Source organism: Mobula birostris, chromosome 24 (genome assembly GCF_030028105.1).
Source record: "Mobula birostris isolate sMobBir1 chromosome 24, sMobBir1.hap1, whole genome shotgun sequence".
Lineage (NCBI taxonomy): Eukaryota > Metazoa > Chordata > Chondrichthyes > Myliobatiformes > Myliobatidae > Mobula > Mobula birostris.
Window position 1 is genome coordinate 61514063 of NC_092393.1, and position 21375 is coordinate 61535437.

At 45.6% G+C, this 21375-nt stretch overlaps 1 protein-coding gene across 2 annotated transcripts in view; it reads right to left on the bottom strand.

Moving 5' to 3' along the window:
• Positions 1–757: 757 nt before the first annotated feature.
• The window catches only part of utp18 (UTP18 small subunit processome component), a 55204-nt gene continuing 34586 nt past the window's right edge, over positions 758–21375 (bottom strand). The window contains exons 9-14 of one of the 2 annotated variants that reach the window (XM_072242710.1): positions 16889–16979; positions 15668–15791; positions 12208–12379; positions 9892–10034; positions 6797–6833; positions 758–957 (exon numbers count right to left, since the gene is read on the bottom strand). In XM_072242710.1, the coding sequence (XP_072098811.1) occupies positions 6809–6833; positions 9892–10034; positions 12208–12379; positions 15668–15791; positions 16889–16979 (555 nt within the window). In that variant the 3' untranslated portion in view covers positions 758–957; positions 6797–6808. The remainder of the gene's footprint in view (positions 958–6796; positions 6834–9891; positions 10035–12207; positions 12380–15667; positions 15792–16888; positions 16980–21375) is intronic. The other variant, XM_072242711.1, reaches the window with a different exon arrangement.

Consider the following 21375-nt stretch of genomic DNA (forward strand, 5'->3'; position numbering starts at 1 on the left):
GCAAAGCTCGATCCTAGGATGAGTGGGTGAGGCAGGAAGAGGAGCCGGCCAGCCTGGGGTAGAGTCGGGGCAGGGTTTGGGGAGCCTGGGGTAGTCGGGCAACCTATAGTATAATCGGGGCAGGGAATGGGGACCTTTGGGTAGAGTCAGGTCAGGCAGGGGAGCAGGGGGATCCTGAGGTAGAGTTGGGATGGGTCGGGCAGCCTGGGGTAGAGATGGGGTGAGGAGTTGAGAAGCCAGGAGCCTGGGGCAGTGTCGAGTCAGGGAGGAGAGAATGGGGTAGAGTCGAGTCAGAGCAGGAAGCCTGGGGTAGAGTCGGGGAGCCTGGGATATAGTCAGGGTGAGGAGCTGGGAAGCTGGGGTAGAGTTGCTGAAAGGCCTGTTCCTGTGCTGTACAGTCATTACACTTTAGAAACAGTTTTCTCCTCTCAGGGTTCAGTGTCAAAGGTCACAAACCCAGCCCGTCACAGAAAGCCCAGGGGTCTTATAACAGGACTGGAACAGGAAAGGAATGGTGGTGGAAGCCCTTGGAGCGAGGGGAGGGGGGGAGCGAGACACTATGTGGTCAGTAACCCACTAACATAACTGGTGTTAATTCAGTAGCCACTGTGCTAGTGGTTCTGCCATTGGTGGTGTTGTCAGGAAGCTGCTCCTGTACAAGAGGCATGGTATTGAAGATGGCTCAGGGTGGTTGAATGGTGCCAGCGTCACTACTGCTGGCGCTGTGTCTGGAACCTAAAGCACTCCACTCTACACGTGTCCGCACTGCAGGTTTATTTATCATACAAACATGTCCACAATAGAACAAAATGCTGAAACCATTAAAACATTTCATAGAATCGAGGGGTTCCTTTGTGAAAGGACTGTCACTCCCCAGAGGTGGGGCCACGGCAGCCAAACCCAGCAGATGGTGTTGTGTTCCATGTTGCGATGGTGAGTTAGGGATCACGGTGCTGCCTGTAGAATTAAAGTCAGAAGAGAATTAAGGATGAGAAACTTCCATAAAGCAGATTTAACTTCAAAAGAAAAATGATGATGGAGATGATGAGGAGGAATTATAAGAAACAGGAGACCAGCCAGCCCATCGTGTCTGCTTTGCCATTCAATATATTCATGACTGATCTGGCCGTGGACTCAGTTCCCCCTACCTGCCTTTTCCTTGCAACCCTTAATATGCCTGCTATGCAAAAATCCTCTGTCTAAAATATACCTAATAACATAGCCTCTACTGCTTCCCTGGGCAGAGAATTCCACAGGTTCACTACAATCTTGGAAAAGCAATTCCTCATCTCCATCCTAAATCTACTCCAAATCTTGAGACTATGTCCCTACTACTTGTCTCACTCAGTGGTGGGAACAATTGAGCTGCCTCCATCTTCTCCACCCCTTTCATCATAGTGTATGTTTCAACAAGATCCTTCTAATTCTCCTGAATTCCATGTGGCTCGACCTCTCCTTGGCTAATCCCCTCATCTTCAAAATCAACCTGGTGAACCTCAACAGCATAGCCTCCAAAGCCACTAAGTCTTTCCTCAAGTAAGGAGACCAGAACTGCACACTGTACTCCATATGTGACCTTACCAGTACCATGTACAGTTGTAGCATAACCTCCCTGTTCCTAAATTCAATCCCGCTAGCAATGAAGGCCAATGTTTCATTTGCCGCCTTGATAATCTGTTGTACCTGCAAAGCAAACTTCTGTGATTCATGCACAAGCACTCACAAGTTCCTCTGTACAACAGCATACTGCAATCTTTCACCACTACATTATAATCTGAGCTTCTATTTTTCCTTTCAAGATAGATGGCATTGCATTTACCAACATAGTAATCTATCTGCCAGACCCTAGCCCACTCACTTAACCTATCTATATCTCTGCAGATTCTCCACGTCCTCTGCACAATCTGCTTTTCCATTCAGTGTCATGTCATCAGCACTCTCCCATTCTCAGGGCAGTTTCTGCCCTTTACTTTCCCTTGGCCTTACCAACTGCTTCAATAAGCCACACCAAGAACTGTCCAGCACCACACACCATGCACATATACAGATTGTACAGTCGATGTTTTGGGCCAAGATCCTCCACCAAGACTGGATTCGAAGAAGGAAGTCTGAGAGCTGGAGCGGGAGTGCCGAGGAAGACATTTTTGAATTTTTTGTTTTTTTTTTTTTCCCCCATCGGCGTTCAGAGAGGTGGGACTGCACAGGCGTGTGACGTTGGGCAGTGAAGTGCAGAAGATTTAAAAGGAACAGAGCCTCATACAGCAGGCAGCGGAGTGAGCCGGGAGCAGAGTGAAGGCTTAAGGGCTTCGGCTCACCAGGCTTAGGTGGAAACGGGCGAGGCGAGGAAGGTTTGGTACTCATTTTTTTTTTTTTTTTGTTGTTGTTATTTGAGGAGAGGGGGCAGTATGAGTGAGGGCAGTTTGTTGTTCTCGGTGCCGGATGTGGGAGGCCCTGGAGTCTCCAAGCCTCCCGGACGTCCACATCTGCGCCAGGTGCACTGAGATGCAGCTCCTAAGGGACCGCGTTAGGGAACTGGAGCTGCAGCTCGATGACCTTCGTCTGGTCAGGGAGAGTGAGGAGTTGATAGAGAGGAGTTACAGGCAGGTGGTCACACCGGGGCCATGGGAGGCAGACCAGTGGGTCACGTTTAGGAGGGGGAAGGGGAAGAGTCAGGTAATAGAGAGTACCCCAGTGGCTGTGCCCCTTGACAATAGGTACTCTTGTTTGAGTACTGTTGAGGGGGACAGCTTGCTTGGGGGAAGCGACAGTGGCCGTGCCTCTGGCACAGAGTCTGGCCCTGTAGCTCAGAAGGGTAGGGAAAGGAAGAGGAGGGCAGTTGTAATAGACTCGATAGTAAGGGGGTCAGATAGGTGATTCTGTGGACGCAGTCCAGAGACCCGGATGGTAGTTTGCCTATCTGGTGCCAGGGTCCGGGATATTTCTGATCGTGTCCAAGATATCCTGAAGTGGGAGGGTGAGGAGCCAGAGGTCGTGGTACTAGGTACCAATGACATGGGTAGGAAAAGGGAAGAGGTCCTGAAAGGAGAATATAGGGAGCTAGGAAGGGAGTTGAGAAAAATGACTGCAAAGGTAGTAATCTCGGGATTACTGCCTGTGCCACACGACAGTGAGAGTAGGAATGGAATGAGGAGGAGGATACATGCGTGGCTGAGGGATTGGAGCAGGGGGCAGGGATTCAAGTTTTTGGATCATTGGGACCCCTTTTGGCACAGGCGTGACCTGTACAAAAAGGACGGGTTACACTTGAATCCTAGGGGGACCAATATCCTGGCGAGGAGATTAGCGAAGGCTACTGGGGTGACGTTAAACTAGAATGGTTGAGGGGTGGGAATCAAATTAAAGAGACTAGGAGAGAGGAGGTTAGTTCACAACAGGGGGATGGGAACCAGTGCAGAGACAGGGGTGTAAAATGAGGGTAGAAGCAAAAAGTAGTAAGGTAAAAAGTAAAAGTGGCAGGCTGGCAAATCCAGGGCAAAATTCAACATAATTGTATAAGGGCTAAGAGTTGTAAAAGCACGCCTGAAGGCTTTGTCTGTCAATGCAAGGAGCATTCGTAACAAGGCAGATGAATTAAAAGTGCAGATTGTTATTAATGAATATGATATAGTTGGGATCACAGTGACATGGCTCCAGGGTGACCAAGGATGGGAGCTCAACATTCAGGGATATTCAATATTCAGGAGGGATAGACATGAAAGAAAAGGAGGTGGGGTAGCATTGCTGGTTAGAGGAGATTAACGCAATAGAAAGGAAGGACATAAGCTGGGAGGATGTGGAATCGATATGGGTAGAGCTGCATAACACTAAGGGGCAGAAAACGCTGGTGGGAATTGTGTACAGGCCACCTAACAGTAGTAGTGAGGTTGGGGATGGTATTAAACAGGAAATTAGAAATGTGTGCAATAAAGGAACAGCAGTTTATAATGGGTGACTTCAATCTACATGTAGATTGGGTGAACCAAATTGGTAAAGGTGCTGAGGAAGAGGATTTCTTGGAATGTATGCGGGATGGTTTTTTGAACCAACATGTCGAGCAACCAACTAGAGAGCAGGCTATTCTGGACTGGGTTTTGAGCAATGAGGAAGGGTTAATTAGCAATCTTGTCGTGAGAGGCCCCTTGGGTAAGAGTGACCATAATATGGTGGAATTCTTCATTAAGATGGAGAGTGACATAGTTAATTCAGAAACAAAGGTTCTGAACTTAAAGAAGGGTAACTTTGAAGGTATGAGACGTGAATTAGCTAAGATAGACTGGCAAATGACACTTAAAGGATTGACGGTGGATATGCAATGGCAAGCATTTAAAGATCGCATGGATGAACTACAACAATTCATCCCAGTTTGGCAAAAGAATAAATCAAGGAAGGTAGTGCACCCATGGCTGACGAGGGAAATTAGGGATAGTATCAATTCCAAAGAAGCATACAAATTAGCCAGAAAACGTGGCTCACCTGAGGACTGGGAGAAATTCAGTTCAGCAGAGGAGGACAAAGGGCTTAATTAGGAAGGGGGGAAAAAAGATTGAGAGAAAACTGGCAGGGAACATAAAAGCTTTTACAGTCAGTTTTTATAGATAAGTGAAAAGAAAGATTGGTTAAGACAAATGTAGGTCCCCTACAGACAGAAACAAGTGAATTGATTATGGGGAGCAAGGACATGGCAGACCAATTGAATAATTACTTTGGTTCCATCTTCACTAAGGAGGACATAAATAATCTTCTGGAAATAGTAGGGGACAGAGGGTCCAGTGAGATGGAGTAACTGAGGGAAATACATGTTAGTAGGGAAGTGGCGTTAGGTAAATTGAAGGGATTAAAGGCAGATAAATCCCCAGGGCCAGATGGTCTGCATCCCAGAGTGCTTAAGGAAGTAGCCCAAGAAATAGTGGATGTATTAGTGATAATTTTTCAAAACTCTTTGGATTCTGGACTAGTTCCTGAGGATTGGAGGGTGGCTAATGTAACCCCACTTTTTTAAAAAAGGAGGGAGAGAGAAACCAGGGAATTATAGACCAGTTAGCCTAACGTCGGTGGTGGGGAAACTGCTGGAGTCAGTTATCAAAGATGTGATAACAGCACATTTGGAAAGCGGTGAAATCATCGGACAAAGTCAGCATGGATTTGTGAAAGGAAAATCATGTCTGATGAATCTCATAGAATTTTTTGAGGATGTAACTAGTAGAGTGGATAGGGGAGAACCAGTGGACGTGGTATATTTGGATTTTCAAAAGGCTTTTGACAAGGTCCCACACAGGAGATTAGTGCGTGCATGGTATTGGGGGTAAGGTATTGATGTGGATAGGGAATTGGTTGGCAGACAGGAAGCAAAGAGTGGGAATAAATGGGACCTTTTCAGAATGGCAGGCAGTGACTAGTGGGGTACCACAAGGCTCAGTGCTGGGACCCCAGTTGTTTACAATATATATTAATGATTTGGATGAGGGAATTAAATGCAGCATCTCCAAGTTTGCGGATGACACGAAGCTGGGCAGCAGTGTTAGCTGTGAGGAGGATGCTAAGAGGATGCAGGGTGACTTGGATAGGTTAGGTGAGTGGGCAAGTTCATGGCAGATGCAATTTAATGTGGATAAATGTGAAGTTATCCACTTTGGTGGCAAAAACAGATTATTATCTGAATGGTGGCCGATTAGGAAAAGGGGAGGTGCAATGAGACCTGGGTGTCATTATACACCAGTCATTGAAAGTGGGCATGCAGGTACAGCAGGTGGTGAAAAAGGTGAATGGTATGCTGGCATTTATAGCAAGAGGATTCAAGTACAGGAGCAGGGAGGTACTACTGCAGTTGTACAAGGCCTTGGTGAGACCACGCCTGGAGTATTGTGTGCAGTTTTAGTCCCCTAATCTGAGGAAAGACATCCTTGCCATAGAGGGAGTACAAAGAAGGCTCACCAGATTGATTCCTGGGATGGCAGGACTTTCATATGATGAAAGACTGGATGAACTAGGCTTATACTCATTGAAATTTAGAAGATTGAGGGGGGATCTGCTTGAAACAATAAAATCCTAAAGGGATTGGACAGGCTAGATGCAGGAAGATTGTTCCTGATGTTGGGGAAGTCCAGAATGAGGGGTCACAGTTTGAGGATAAAGGGGAAGCCTTTTAGGACTGAGATTAAGAAAAACTTCTTCACACAGAGTGGTTAATCTATGGAATTCTCTGCCACAGGAAACAGTTGAGGCCAGTTCATTGGCTATGTTTAAGAGGGAGTTAGATATGGCCCTTGTGGCTAAAGGGGTCAGGGGGTATGGAGGGAGGCTGGTACAGGGTTCTGAGTTGGATGATCAGCCATGATCATACTGAATGGCGGTGCAGGCTCCAAGGGCCGAACGGCCTACTCCTGCACCTATTTTCTGTTTCTATGAAAGGAAGGAGGCAGAAGCCAGAATAAGAAGGTTGGGGGAGGGGGAGGAGCACAAGTTAGCTGGTGAAAGGTGAGTCCAGGTGAGGGGGAAGGTGGGTGGGTGGAGGAAGGTATATGACGTGAGAAGCTGGAAGAGGACAGGTGGAAGAGGTAAAGGCTGAAGAAGGAATCTGATAGGAGAATGGACCATGGGAGAAAGGGAAGGTGGGGGAAACTAGAGGGAGATAATGGGCAGGTGAGGGGAAATGAGAGGGAAACCAGAATGGGGAATGGAAAAAGGAGGAAGGAGACCCTCCCAGCTTCTAACTTCATACCTTGCTTCCCTATCACCTGCCGGCTTGTACTCCTTCCCCTCCCCCCACAACAGCAAAGAAACTGAGCAGTTCACTTACCGAGGGTGAGGGTTAGAAGTCCGTATAGTGCTTCACCCTGGAAGCAAACACATTGTTTAGGTGACTGTAACTACAGCATTGTCTGGAATTTCCCGAGCTGGACTCTAATCTCCACAAGTGGAATTAGAGGTTTACTTTCCCCTAGCAACTGGAATCAGTGATGGAAGTGACACGGTAGCATAGCACATTACTGTGCAGGCCACCCGGGTTCAATTCCCACCACTGCCTGTGGCTTTCCTCCCACAGCCCAGGGACCTAGCAGATGGCAGGTTCATTGTCCTGTGATCTGGACAATCCCACAACAGCACAGGACACCTGTGACTGAAGTCATCCACACCATTGAAGGTCACCCTCCTGAGGAACCAACCCAAGACCCAAAGTCAGGACTGAACGTGATGTTCATTGTCACCATGGAGACAGCGGTGTTGCAATGGAGCACTGACAGTGGACAAACTCTCCTGCACTCGGGCTCCCGTTGCCTCCCATCCAAGACATTTCTCAGGAGTGCTGCATAAGCTGGGCCCTTAGCATTGTCAAGGATCTCTCCCACAATCTCTGACCCTTACCAGCAGGCAGGAGGTATCATAGCATTAGGACAGGAACTGTTAGGATGGGAAGCAGCTTCCTCTCCCAGACCACTAGGTCTCCCACTACCTACGTCTCATCCCTTATGAAACACCAGTTTACTTTTAAACTTGTGTCGCAAATGCACCTTATGTTAAATGTCAATCGTCTGGAATACATTTTACTATTTGTTCAGTTCTTTGTGGTAATAGTACTTTGTGTTGTGTGTGCAAGTTATATGTATTGTGTTGTGTACCTTGGTCCAGAGGAATGTTGTTTCGTTTGGCAGTATACACGTGTACGGTTGAATGACAATAAACAACAGCTTGAATTTGAAATCTTCTGCAGCCTGAGACATTACTGGGAGCACTGCACGGAATAGGACCATGCTAATGTGTCTGGGGCAAAACCTCCTTTACTGGTAACAGTAGATTCCTGCAGAAATGCTATTCACACTGAACCTGCACATGTGACACGGTTCTAACACCAGCCATCAGGTGTTCAATGGCCGCTGGGGTTTATACATTCTTCCCGTGACTGCATGGTTTTCTGTGTGCTTGGTTTCCTCCCACATTCCAAAGACACATGGAGTAGAGTTGGCAAGTCATGGGCATACTATGTGGGGAAACGTGTTGACTCTTGTGGGCTGCCCCCAGCACATCCTTGGACTGTGTTGTTACTGATGCAAACAATGCACTTCAGTATATGTTTCAATGTAGATGTGACAAGTAAAACTAATTTTTAATCTATCGTTAAATCAGTACAAAGAGCAACAGTGCTGTGGCCATGTGGATGTGACCCAACCTGCCCAATCAAACCCCTTGTGGAAGCAGAGCTGCATTGGGACAAAAAAACAGCATCGTTACATCTCAGACAAAAGGCTGGAGGAACTCAGCAGGTCAGGCAGGGGAATAAACTGAGTTTTCCAGCCCAGACCTTCATCACCGATTGACAAGTCCTGACAGAGTCTCAGTCCAAGACATTGGCTCTTAGCATCCTGACCTGCTGAGTTCCTCCAGCATTGTGTGTCTGTCTGTGGATTTCCAGCATCTGAAGAACCTCCTGTGTTTTTACGTCTCAGACATTTGAGTAAAATGGGAGACACAGGCTGAGGGTGAAACATGGTGGCTGGGGATGTAGGATGCCCCAGAATCAGGCAATGTGGCTCAAAAAGGGAGAGAAGAGGAGTGATGTCAGTCTTTCGTTTTATCACATTATATATCAATGATTTGGACAAAGGAATTGATGGCTTTATGACAAGTTCGTGGACAATACAAAGACAGCTGGAAGGTCAGGTAGCGTTGATGAAGCAGAGAGTCTGCAGAAGGACTCATACAGATTGGTGGAACGGGCAAAGAAGTGGCAGATGAAGCATAGTGTAGGGAAATGAATGGTCACGGACTTTGGCAGAAGGAATAAAAGTGTGGAGCACAGGGACGTTTCCCCTAAAAGTTAACTTGCAGGTTAAGCCAGTGGTAACAAAGGCAAATGCAATGCTAGCCTTCATTTTGAGAGGACTAGAATACAAAAGCAAGGATGTAAGGCTCAGGCTTTATAAGACATTGGTCAGATCGCACTTGGAGTATTGACAGCAGATTTGGGCCCCTTATCTTGGAAAGGACGTGCTGGCATTGGAGGGAGTCCAGGGAGGTTCAGGAAAATTATCCCAGGGATGAAAGGGTTAGCATATCAGAGCATTTGACGGCTCTGGCCTGTACTTGCTGGAGTTTAAAAGAATTAGAGGGAATCTCATTGAAACCTATCGAATGTTGAAAGGCCTCAATAGAATGGATGTGAAGAGGATGTTTCCTATGGTGGGGGAAGTCTAGGACCAAAGGGCACAGCCTCAGAACTGAGGGATGCCTGTTCAGAAAAGAGATGAAGAAATATTCCTTTAGCCAGAGGGTGGTGAATCTGTGGAATTCATTGCCATAGACAGCTGTGCAGGTTAAGTCATTGGGTAATTTTAAGGCAGAGGTTGATAGGTTCTTGATTAGTCAGGTTGTCAAAGGTTACGGGGAGAAGGCAGGAGAATGGGGGTGGGAGGGATAATAAATCAGGCATGATGGAATGGTGGAGCAGACTCTGAGCTGAATGGCCTAGTTCTGCTCCTGTGTCTTTACAGCCTTCTGGACTATGTGGAAGACTTGGGCTGAAGGTGAAAATTGAGGTCAGAGCTACAGGATGCCTCACGGTCAGGCAGTATAGAAGGAATAGAACAACTGCTCGACAAAACCAAGTGGGCAAGCTGTACCAGCACTGATACTGCAGGGTTCATATGCCTAACCCGATTCCTCAACACACTGTTGTTATGTAGATGATACCACCCACCCTCCTGCTCAGCGGCTGGGTTAGACACCAGAGCTTGGGCTGGGTTCAGGTAACTGCATAGCAATACACAATGCAGGAAACCAGGATGAAGGGTCAGCCACAGAGAGCGTGGGGGGGGGGGGGGGGGCACATGTGCGCCAGCTGCAGATGGCGCAGGGGCACGCACGTGTGCCAGCCACAGACAGCGAAGGATCACACACCTGTACAGCAGGGCCTTGCCTCGATTATTGGCAATGGAAAAGAAGCCACTTCTGGGTGAGAAATCCATCTCCTGTGCCAAGTGTATGGTCTTCCGTCGAAACATCGGGAAATTTGAGAACGCTGTGAAGGATGGGATGTGAATCTGCGAGGAAAGATACAGAATTAGTGAAAAAATTATAAACACTTTGGTTCTGCTGGTGGGAGCCGCCCTTCTGAACTGACATCTGTATTGTTATTGAGTGCCCTTACCATTACACCATGGAACAAAACAAACCCCTCTCCTCACCCTGCACTCCCCGAGAAGGGAATATGTCTGGTAATGTCAGCTCCGTCATGGGCACTAGCATCCCCAGCATCAAGGACATCGTCAAAAGGAGACGCCTCAAAACGTCAGCATCCATCATTAAAGACCCCCATCACCCAGGACATGCCCTCTTCTCGTTGCTACCATCAGGGAGAAGATACAGGAGCCTGAAGTCCCACATTCAACAATTTAGGGACAGCTTCTTCCCCTCTGCCATTAGACTTCTGAACAGACAATGAGCCCACAGACACTATTTCAGTACTTTTTTTCTTTACTTCTGCACCATACTTCACTTTCAAACAGCACACAGTGGAACATGGTGATACTTGGGAGGTGACATCTGTGGGCTGACAACAGCACACCATCGGACTAGGCTTGCTGTTGATGCAAATGAGATATTTGACTGTATGTTTTGACATACATGAGACAAATTAAGCTAATCTTTTTAAAAAAAGGCTCATGCAGTCAAATCAGTTCCGCTTGCAACAACCAGCAAGGCAAACCCATAGAACAGGCATAACCATCAACGTCACTGACTATGTCACAGCCACAGCGTGTTACACTGTCCACATGCCAGTGTAAATTATCTTTTTCAGTGTCAAAAATCTCCCCTGTCTCCCATTTGGTGTTTAGCCATCTTTCTAAGTTTGTATAAATGAAATCCTACTAGGCATCTCAACTACTGCTCCGCATAGAATCAGTCATGAAATTTGTTGTTTTCCAGCAGCACTGAGCAAGACATTAAAATTACTAGAAGCTATGGTAAATAAAGTATGTAAAGTGCAAAGGAGAGCAAAAATAGTGAGGTAGTGTTCTTGGGTTCATTATTTGTTCAGAAATCTGATGCTGGAGCGGAAGAAGTTGATCCTAAGACATTGAGTGCGTCTCTCCAGGCCCCTGTACCTCCTCTCCGATGGTAGCAATCAGAAGACAATGTTCTGGATGATGGGCATCCTTAATGATGATGCCAATCTTTTTGAGGCATCGCCTTTTGATGGTGGGGAGGACTGTGCATTGACTCCTCCGTCCCAGACTGTGATGCAACCAGTCAGAATGCTCTCTGTGGTACATCCTGAATGAGCTCCATGGTGTCTGATGCTTATAGATCAGATTACTGATACAGGAATAGTGCACTGAGTTGCCACAGGATGCAGGGTAATGTTGTACCTCTATAAAATCCTGGTTAGACCACAGAGTATTGTGTTCAGTTCTCTTCACCTCATTATAGGAAGGATGTGGAAGCTTTAAGAGGGTGCAGAGTATTTATCAGGATATTGCCTTGATTAGAGAATATGCCTTATGAGAACAGGTTGAGTAAGCTAGGGCTTTTGTCTTTGGAATGAAGGATGAGAGGCAACTTGAAAGAGCTGTACAAGAAGATAAAAGGCATAGAGGCAAAATGGACAGCCAGAGACTTTTTTCCCATGGTGGAAATGGTTAATACAAGAGAGCGTGGTTTTAAGGTTCGTGCAACATGATAAATCGATACCACCTCCGACAGATCAGTCGTGTCATCTAGATGCCTAACTCGTGTCTCTCCAAACAGATCCTTTACTCCCAGTTGAAGGAAGGTCAGTGAGCTCCTGGTGGGCAAAGGAAATGCTTCAAAAATAACCTCAAAATCAGCCTGAAGAGATTCCACATTACATGTAAAAACTGGGAAAACATTGCATTCAACAGATACACCTGGTCACATGGAGGAAATCTGTTGCAGAGGGAGCTGCGTTACATGAGAATGACCTTCGTTGTGCCGCAGAGAGCACGCGGGAGCGGTGAAAAGAGAGACTGAACAGCCAAACCACAGCCACCAGTTACTGTGGCCCACACTGCACCAAAACGTGTGGATCCCATATCAGCCTCTACAGCCTCCCAAGGACCCACCGACAGACAACCCCTCAGGAGACATCGGGTGACTGCACTAGAACTGTGCTGTAATGCTCTATCCAAGGTAGCGAAGGGACAAGCCACCAATATTAGTTCCTCCTTTGCACACTACACAAGTTACACTCACCAACTTGACTGCATCATCTGTGTCCTTTGAAGCAATTGCCAAGATCTCTGTGGTTGGGTTGAAGGCCATTGATGAAACGGCAGTAACTAAGTTCGTGATGGATTTAACGGGCTTAGGGCTGGATTGGTTCAGGCTGTCTCGTGAGTACACATTCACAATTCCAGAACTGCACCTGTCACAGAAAACAAGAGGAATGTAATTATTCAGTAGAATGGGGAGTGTGATCCAAATTGCCCCAGAGCACTGGGCCACTCAGATGGAACGGTCAACAAGCTAACTAAATGCTCACAATACAAATAAACACTTTTAAAATAGATTACCTTATGGACATGCAAAGATAGTGACACAATTCACAACTGGCATGATTCCACAAAAGATGAGCAAATTCCACGCATTTTCCAAAAAGCAAAATTCTGCCTTTTCCAAAAGCTCCCTTCTGGAAATCATTTGTTCTATAGGGCTTTTAAAACAAAAACTTCACCTCATCTGCCACCAACTAATCTGATCAACCACCCCCTCTATCTATATCCCCCATCATTACACTGCAAACATTTTACACCATTTCTTATAATGTTCTTTCCCTTGTAAACATATGCTGGGATTTATGTGTTTGTTCAGTTTATTCCATATCCGTACTTTAATCTCAAACTTTATTTTTATATAATTATTTTTAATTGTTGCATAGAGAACTACAGCACAGAAACAGGCCCTTTGGCCCATCTAGTCCATGCTGATTCTTCTGCCTAGACCCACTGACCCTCCATTCCCCTCCCACCCATGTATTTATTCAAACTTCTAACCTGCATCCACCACTTCCACTGGCAACTCTGTCAAATCTCCCCTCATTCTCCTGCGCTCCAGGGAATGAAGTCCGAATCTGGTCAACCTTTCCTCATCACATTGTGTTGTTCTTGATGGATGTCATACCCAGGCCAGCACACCACAGCAAATTCTTAACACTAAGTTCAAAGTAAATTTAATTCCAAAGTACAGAAATGGCACCTGATATAACCCTGATATTTGTTTTGCAGGCATACACAGTAAATCCAAGATGCACAATAGAATTAATGAAATACTGCTTCCAAAAGGACAGACAAACAACCAGTGTGCAAAAGGCAACAGACTGCACAAATACAAAGAGAAAGAAATAATAAATAAATATTGAGAACACGAGATGAAGAGTCCTTGAAAGTGAGTCCATCGGTTGTGGGAACAGTTCAGTGATGGGGCAAGTGGCATTATCCCCATTGGTTGAAGAGCCGGACGGCTGAGGGGTAATAACTGCCCTTGAACTGGAGGGTGTGGGTGCTGAGTTTCCTGAGCCTTCCCCCTGCTGGCAGCAGTGAGAAGAGAGCATGTCCTGAGTGGCGGGGGTCCCTAATGATGCACACAGCTGGATGCAAATATATACAGTGAATAAAGTTAAACCTTGATCCTTGAATGAACAGAGACCTTCCATTCACTGGATGCTGGAGATAAACCTAACCCAATTAGTTTAACTTCCCATGTACAGTACCAATGAAGGTGTTCACTTTCAATATTGTTACTAGTTTCTGCATAGAAGAATACAGGGTACAAGAAAGTATATAACGAAGGTGTTCACCAATCTGAGCAATCCATGCTCCCAACACCCTCCGGTGTAGAACCATCGATCCACGTTACGCTAGGTGTCAGTTAGTGAAGTGGCACCCAGTGTGGCGTTAGGATAATACTGAAGAATCCTGCAGTATGCTTCACATACTTTTGAACAGACAGGATTATATTCAAATCGTGCAATAACTTGGCTATCAACCAAGGGAATGAAAGAGTTAACTGGCTCTGGTTTGTACTTGTTGGAGTTTCAAAATAAGAGAAGGGAATCTCATTGAAATTAAAAGACCTAGATAGAGTGGACTTGGAGAGAATGCTTCCATTATTGGAAGAGTCTAGGACTAGAGGGCACAGACTCACAATTCAAGGATAAACCTTTAGAACAGAGATGAGGAGGAATTTCTGCATGGTGGTGAATCTGTGGAATTTGTTGCCACAGATGGCTGTGAAGGCAAAGTTATTGGGCATATTTAAAGTGGAGGTTGGTTATTCATGGTGTCAAAGATTACAGGGAAAAGGCAGGCGAATAGGGTTGAGGGGGAAAATGAATCAGTCTTGATCAAATGGCAGAGCAGACTCTATAGGTCAAATGGTCTAATTCTGCTTCTAATATCTTACGGTCTTAAAGGTCAAGCAATTATACCAAGTTAGGAAAAGTGGATGAAAGGCAGAAGCAAAATAAAATCCAAGCTCATACTGGGAGGGTGGGAAGGAGGGAGGGAAATGCCAGGAAGAGGGAGCTTTCCAGCATTTCTAGTGACTGCTGTTTTGTAATCCTCACACAGATAAATTCACTCAAAGAGCTGAAAGCAATAAACACAATTGAAATGGATCCATCTAAGATCAGAGGAGGATTACTAGCCTGGTTTTCTAATCCTCTCAAAGCAGCTTAGAATTATTTGTTGAGTGGTCTGTGGTTGCCCAGGGTTCACACCCAAGGGAATTCCAACTCTCTAGACAAACAGCAAAAATCCACAAACAATACAGCAATTTGTCTAGTAAATTCAGAACAAAATCTCTGAAGAGCCAATTACCATGCTGCCAGAGGGGGATGGTCAGAGCAGTGTGGTAGCGTAGTGGTTAGCAAACAATCTACAGTCCCAGTGATGGTGATTCATTTCCTGCCACTGTCTGCACGCTCTCCCCGGGACTCTGTGGGTTCCCCCGGATGCTATATTTTCCCCACGCGTTCCAAATACGTACAGTTTATGGTTAGTAAGTGATTCTGACACCAGCAACGTGGTGACACTTGTGGGCTGTCCCCAGCACCTCGAACTGTGATGGCCGTTGGCACAAATGATGTATTTCACTGTTCAAAACTAATCTTTATCAGAATCAGCACCACTTTACTGCCAGTATGTGAAACGTACAACTGATTGTGCATCAGTGTCAGGATTGAAACACAGGACAATACCATAACAGACAACACAATAGCAACCAACAATTTATAAGACAATAGTGCAAACAGCCATGAGCAGACATCCCCTTTCTCAGGTCCAGCTCTCACTGTGTCTCACACTCTCCACCAGGTGGATCTGCGAGTTCCCAATGTCTCCTCTACCCCTAACATGTACACAACTCCTTCCTCCCCATCACTCTCAGTCTCACCTGAGACTCCGGGAAAGGCCACGACTCCGAGCCCCAACTCAAAACCCACACTGAGTCACAGGACCTGCCCCTCCCCTTCCCCGTCACCCAGGGCTTGGCTTTCAATGTGTCCTCTCAGCATGGAGCCACTCTGGATCATAGGGGACCCCAAGATAGACGGACGTACAGCCCTCGAGGTAAAGCAGCCACACGGTCACCCTTGGCCTCAATGTGCTGGGATCCCAATCAGAGGGAATCACGTAGAAGACCAGTATTCACTTACCCGCAGGCGAGGTACTGCCCGTTCCGAGAAATGGCAATGCATATCCCCTTCAAACAGCCCTCATCTGTGAACCTGTTCAGACACCTCCTGCTCTTCACGTCCCAGACATAAACATCTCCTTCATCTGGAGTATTAAGTGAAAACACAGCAGCCAGATTCAGTTACGTACTGTATACAATCAGCACAACTCCAAACTGATTCCATCATCTACTGACTCACTTTCAAGGACTCTTTACAACTCGTGCTCAGTATTATTGTTTTTATTTATTTGTACAGTGTTTCTATTGCACATTGGTTGTTTGTCAGGCTTTGTCTGTTTATGTGCAGTTTTTCATAAGTTTTATTGTTTTTTCCCCCCCTGTAAATAACTGCAAGACATTTATACTGTAGACACAGACTCCACATTTTAGGAACATCGTCCCTTCTGCTGTCATGAATTACCCATGAACATCAGCTCACTTCACGCATAGTTATGATTCGATATTTGTTATTGTACTTTGTAATGTTTATGTATTGCACTGTACTGCTGCCACAAAACAACTAATTTCACAACATCTGTCAGCAATGATAAACCTAATTCTGATTCTATCGAATAATGAAAGGTGTAGGAGTGCTGACAAAAATCAACACGAGTGTAATTCCTTCTAACGTAGACTTTATTTTTTGCCTCACAAACAAATGGAGACGTATATATATCCGAAAAAAATCCAGTCCAAAATGTAATAACATACAACATAACACGTAACACACACAGCAAACGTAACCCTTAACAGTCTGGGTGAATTCTGACCAATTAAATTAAGCAGTCTCAACAAAGGTCTATATCGGGGTTTCCAACGTGGGGTCCATGCACCCTTGGGTTAATAGTAAGGGTCCATGGCATTTAAAAAAAAAAGTTGGGAACCCCTGGTCTAGATAAAGTGAACATGGAGAGGATGGAAGAGTCTAGGACCAGAGGGCACAGCCCCAGAGTACAAGGACTTCCTGTTGAAAGAGGAGGAATTCCTTTATCCGCAGGGTGGTGAATCTGTGGAATTCATTGCCACAGACGGCTGTGGAGGCCAAGTCATCGGGTATATTTATGGCAGAGGTTGATAGGTTTATGATTAGTAAGGGCACATTTGCTTGTTAGACAGATCAGAGCCAATCCCAGTCTCCAGATACTCATCCAATGCCTGTTCCTCACCCCACTATTTCCTGTACAACATCAGAGCTGCTCACCTGAGTTTGTGTAGACTGTGCTGCCATCCGGAGAGAAGGCAGCACCAACTGCCAGGCCATTGACCTTCATACTACCCACAAACTCATTAGTCTACAGGAGGAACAGACAGACGGTTAGACAGTGAAGAATTTCCTGGTACTAATTGTCATCTCCTCTCTCTCCCCCCCCCCCCCCCCCAAACATATAATCATCAGTGGAAGGGAACAATCCCATTGAGCTAGTCATCCTGATAGGAATTCACCAAGGAATGAATGGGGGGGGGGGGGGGCAACATGACAGTATGAATATTGATTTTTTTAACCTATGGTGATAACCCCACTCCTCCCTTTTTCCATTCCCCATTCTGGTTCCCCTCTCATTCACCTCTCTCTGGTTTACCCCTCCACTTCCCTTTTCTCATGGTCCACTCTCCTCTCCTATCAGATTCTTCTTCTTCAGCCCTTTACCTCTTCCACCTGTCACCTCCCAGGTTCTTACTTCATCCTCCCTCCCAGCTTCCCCCTCACCTGGTCTCACCTATCACCTCACAGATTGTACTTCCCCTCGCCCTCCTTCTTGTTCTGGTTTCTGTCCCCTTCCCTTCGAGCCCTGATGAAGGGTCTCAGCCTGAAACGTCGACTGTTTATTCCCCTCCACAGATGCTGCCTGACCTGCTGAGTTCCTCCAGTATTTGTAGACTCTCCTGTTTCTGATGGGAATCTAGCTCTGCACTGGGTTCTAATCAGCATTAACCCTGTTTTTCTCCCCACAGAAGCTGCCTGACATGGCAGGTACAACATTTTCTATTTTAATTTCTTTTTTTCCAGTATCTGCAGGTTTTTTCTACTTCCATCCGATCCTACATTGGTGAATGTGCACAAAGTGGCAGCAAAGTCCCTCGTGGGAAAATGCGATGTCCGGTGGCCAGATGACCTACAGAACAGAATTGCTCCACATTCCAGTATCTGCAGTCTCCCGTGTCTCCAGGGATGGGTTAGAGTACATTCAGAGTAAATTTATTATCAAACTATATCCATCACCACCGAGATTCATTTTCTTGCAGGCATTCACAGTAAATACAAAGAGACGCAATAGAATCAGTGAAAATCCACACACAAAGACAAACAACTGATGTGCAAAAGACAAAACTGCAAATATAGAAAAAAAAAGAAAAAAAGTAACAAAATAAATAAGCAATAAATATCAAGAACAAGTGAGTCCACAGATTTTGGGAGAGTGGCCAAAGGGAAGATCTAAGTGAAATACTCAGAAGTAACAAGGGATACATATATTACGATCGAGGAACGTGTTTGTAGACCAGATATTGAACTTTTTGCTGTTGGACTCCGGCCATATTCCACTGAGATACAACACTGGGTGGCAAGGGAGGTTGTTCCTGCCTGTGGCCATCAAACTTTGCAGCTCCTCCCGTGGAGGGTCAGACACCCTGAGCGAATAGGCTGGTCCTGGACTTATTTCCATCTGGCATAGTTTGCATATTGTTGTTCGATCGTTTGTGGTTTTTGTATTTCTATATTTATGTACTATTCTTGGTTGGTGCAGCTGTAACGAAACTCAATTTCCCTCAGGATCAATGAAGTATATCTATCTATAAGACCATACAATATAGGAGCAGAATTAGGCCATTTGGCCCATCAAGTCTGCTCCACCATTTCTTCATGGCTGATCCATTTTCCTCAGCCCCAGTCTCCTGCCTTCCCCCCACACCCGTATCCCTCTATACCCTGACCAATCAAGAATCTTATCAACCTCTGCCTTAAATATACATAAAGTAATCAGTAAACTCCAAGACCTGGGCCTCCATACCCCCTTGTGCAATTGGATCCTGAATTTCCTCACTTGTAGGCCCCAGGCAGTATGGATTTGCAAAAACATCTCCTCCACAACCTCCATCAGCACAGGACCACTGCAGGGATGTGTACTTAGCCCCCTGCTCTACTTACTTTACACCTATGACCGTGTGGCTAAGTACAGCTCCAACACCATATACCAGTGCTGATGACACCACTGCTGTGGGTTGTATCAAAGGGGGTGATAAATCAGCATACGGGAGGGATATTGAAAACTTGGCTGAGTGGTATAATCACAACAACCTCTCACTCAATGTCTGTAAGACCGAGGAACTAACTGTAGACTTCAGGAGAGGGAAGCCAGAGGTCCATGACCCAGTAATCATTGGAGGATCAGAGGTAGAGAGAGTTGGTAACTTTAAATTCCTGGGTGTCACTATCTTAGAGGACCTGTCCTGGAGCATTATATAAATATAACTGCAAAGAAAGCACAACAGTGCCTCTACATCCTCAGGAGTCTGTGGAGATTCAGTATGTCTGCAGAAACCTTGGCAAACTTCTATAGATGTTTGGTGGAGAGTGTGCAGACTGGCTGCATTATGGTCTGGTATGGAAGCACCAATGCCTTTGAGCGGAAAGGTAGTGGATTCGGCCCCCTACATCGCAGGTAAAGCCCTCCCAACCATTGAACATACCTACATGAGATGTTGCTGTCAAAAAGCAGCATCCATCATCAAAGACCCTCACCACCCAGGCTATGCTCTTTTCTCGCTGCTGCCATCAGGTAGTAGGTACAAGCGCCTCAGGCCTCACACCAGCAGGTTCAAAAACAGTCGCTACCCTGCCATCCATCAGGGTTTTGAACAACAAGGGATACTCATTTAAGGACTCTTTATCTTGTTATTTCACGCTCCCTATTTATTGATATCTGCATATGCAGTTTGTTGTCCATTGATCCTGCTTACAGTTACTGTTCTATAGATTTGTTAAGTTAAAGAATCTCAGGGTTGTATGTGGTGACATGTATATACTCTGATAATAAATTTTACTTTGAACTTTGATAAAGATTTGGCCTCCACACCTGCCTGTTGCAACAAATTGCACAGATTCACCACTCTCAGGTTAAAGAAATTACTCCTCACCTCCATTCTAAAAGGACGTCCTTCTATTCTGAGCCTGCGTCCTCTGGTCTTGGACTCTCCCACTATAGGAAACATCCTCTCCACATCCACTCTATCTAGGTCTTTCACCTTTTGATTGGTTTCAATGAGATCACCCCTCATTCTTCTCAATTCCAGAAGAATACGGGCCCAGCGCCACCAAATGCTCTTCATATGATATGCTGCTCATTCCTGGAATCATTTTCATGAACCTCCTTTTGAACCCTCTTCAGTTCTAGCACATTCTTTCTAAGATAAGGGGCCCAAAACTGCTCACAATACTCAAGTGAGGTTTCGCCAGTGCTTATAAAGTCTCAACATTACATCCTTGCTTTTATGTTCTAGTCCTCTTGAAATGAATGCTAACATCACATTTGCCTTCCTTACCACAGACCCAACCTGCAAATTAACCTTTAGGGAATCCCGCACAAGGACTCCTAAGTCTCTCTGCATCTCAGTTTTTTGTATTTTTTTTCCATTTAAAAAACAGCCAACCCCTTCATTTCTTCTACCAAAGTGCATGACCACACTGTATTCCATCTGCCTTTTTTTTGCCCATTCTCTTAATCTAAGTCCTTCTACAGCCTCTCTACTTCCTCAAAAACTACCTGCCCCTTCACCCATCATTGCATTGTCCACTAACTTTGCAACAAAGCCATCAATTTCATCATCCAAATCATTGAAATATATTGCAAAAGGAGATATAACACAGACCCCTGTGGAACACCACTAGTCACCGGCAGCCAACCAGAAAAGGCTCCCTTTATCCCCTCGCCTCCTACCAATCAGCCACTGCTTTCTCCATACTAGAATCTTTCCTGTAATACCATGGGCTCATAGCTTGTTAAGCAGCCTCATGTGTGTCACCTTATCAAAGGCGTTCTGAAAATCCAAGTACACAACATCAACCAGTTCTCCTTTGTCTATCCTCCTTGTTATTTTTTCTAAAGAATTCCAACAGATTTGTCCGTCAAGATTTTCCTTTGAGGAAACTATGCTGCCTACGGCCTATTTTATCATGTGCCTCCAAGTACCCTGAAACCTCATCCTTAACAATAGACTCCAACATCTTCCCAACCATCAAGGTCAGAGTAAATGGTGTATAATTTCCTTTCTTCTACCTTCCTCCCTTCTTGAACAGTGGAGTGATATCTGCAATTTTCCAGTCTTCCGGAATCACTCCAGAATCTAGCAATTCTAGAAAGTTCATTACTAAAGCCTCCACAATCTCTTCAGCCACCTCTTTCAGAACTCTGGGATGTACACCATCTGGTGCAGGTGACCTACCTACCTTTAACCCTTTCAGTTTCCCAAGAACCTTCTCCCTAGTAATGGTAACTTCACACACCGTATGACCCGACACCTGGAACATCCACCATACTGCTGGGGTCTTCCACAGTGATTTTCTGATGCAAAATACTTATTCAATTCACCTGCCATAATGACAAACTTCTTCCCTTTAAGCAGAGGCAGTCAAAGACAAAGGCAGATTTGAAGCGAAGGAGAATGGGGGAGATGTGATAGAGATGTACAAAA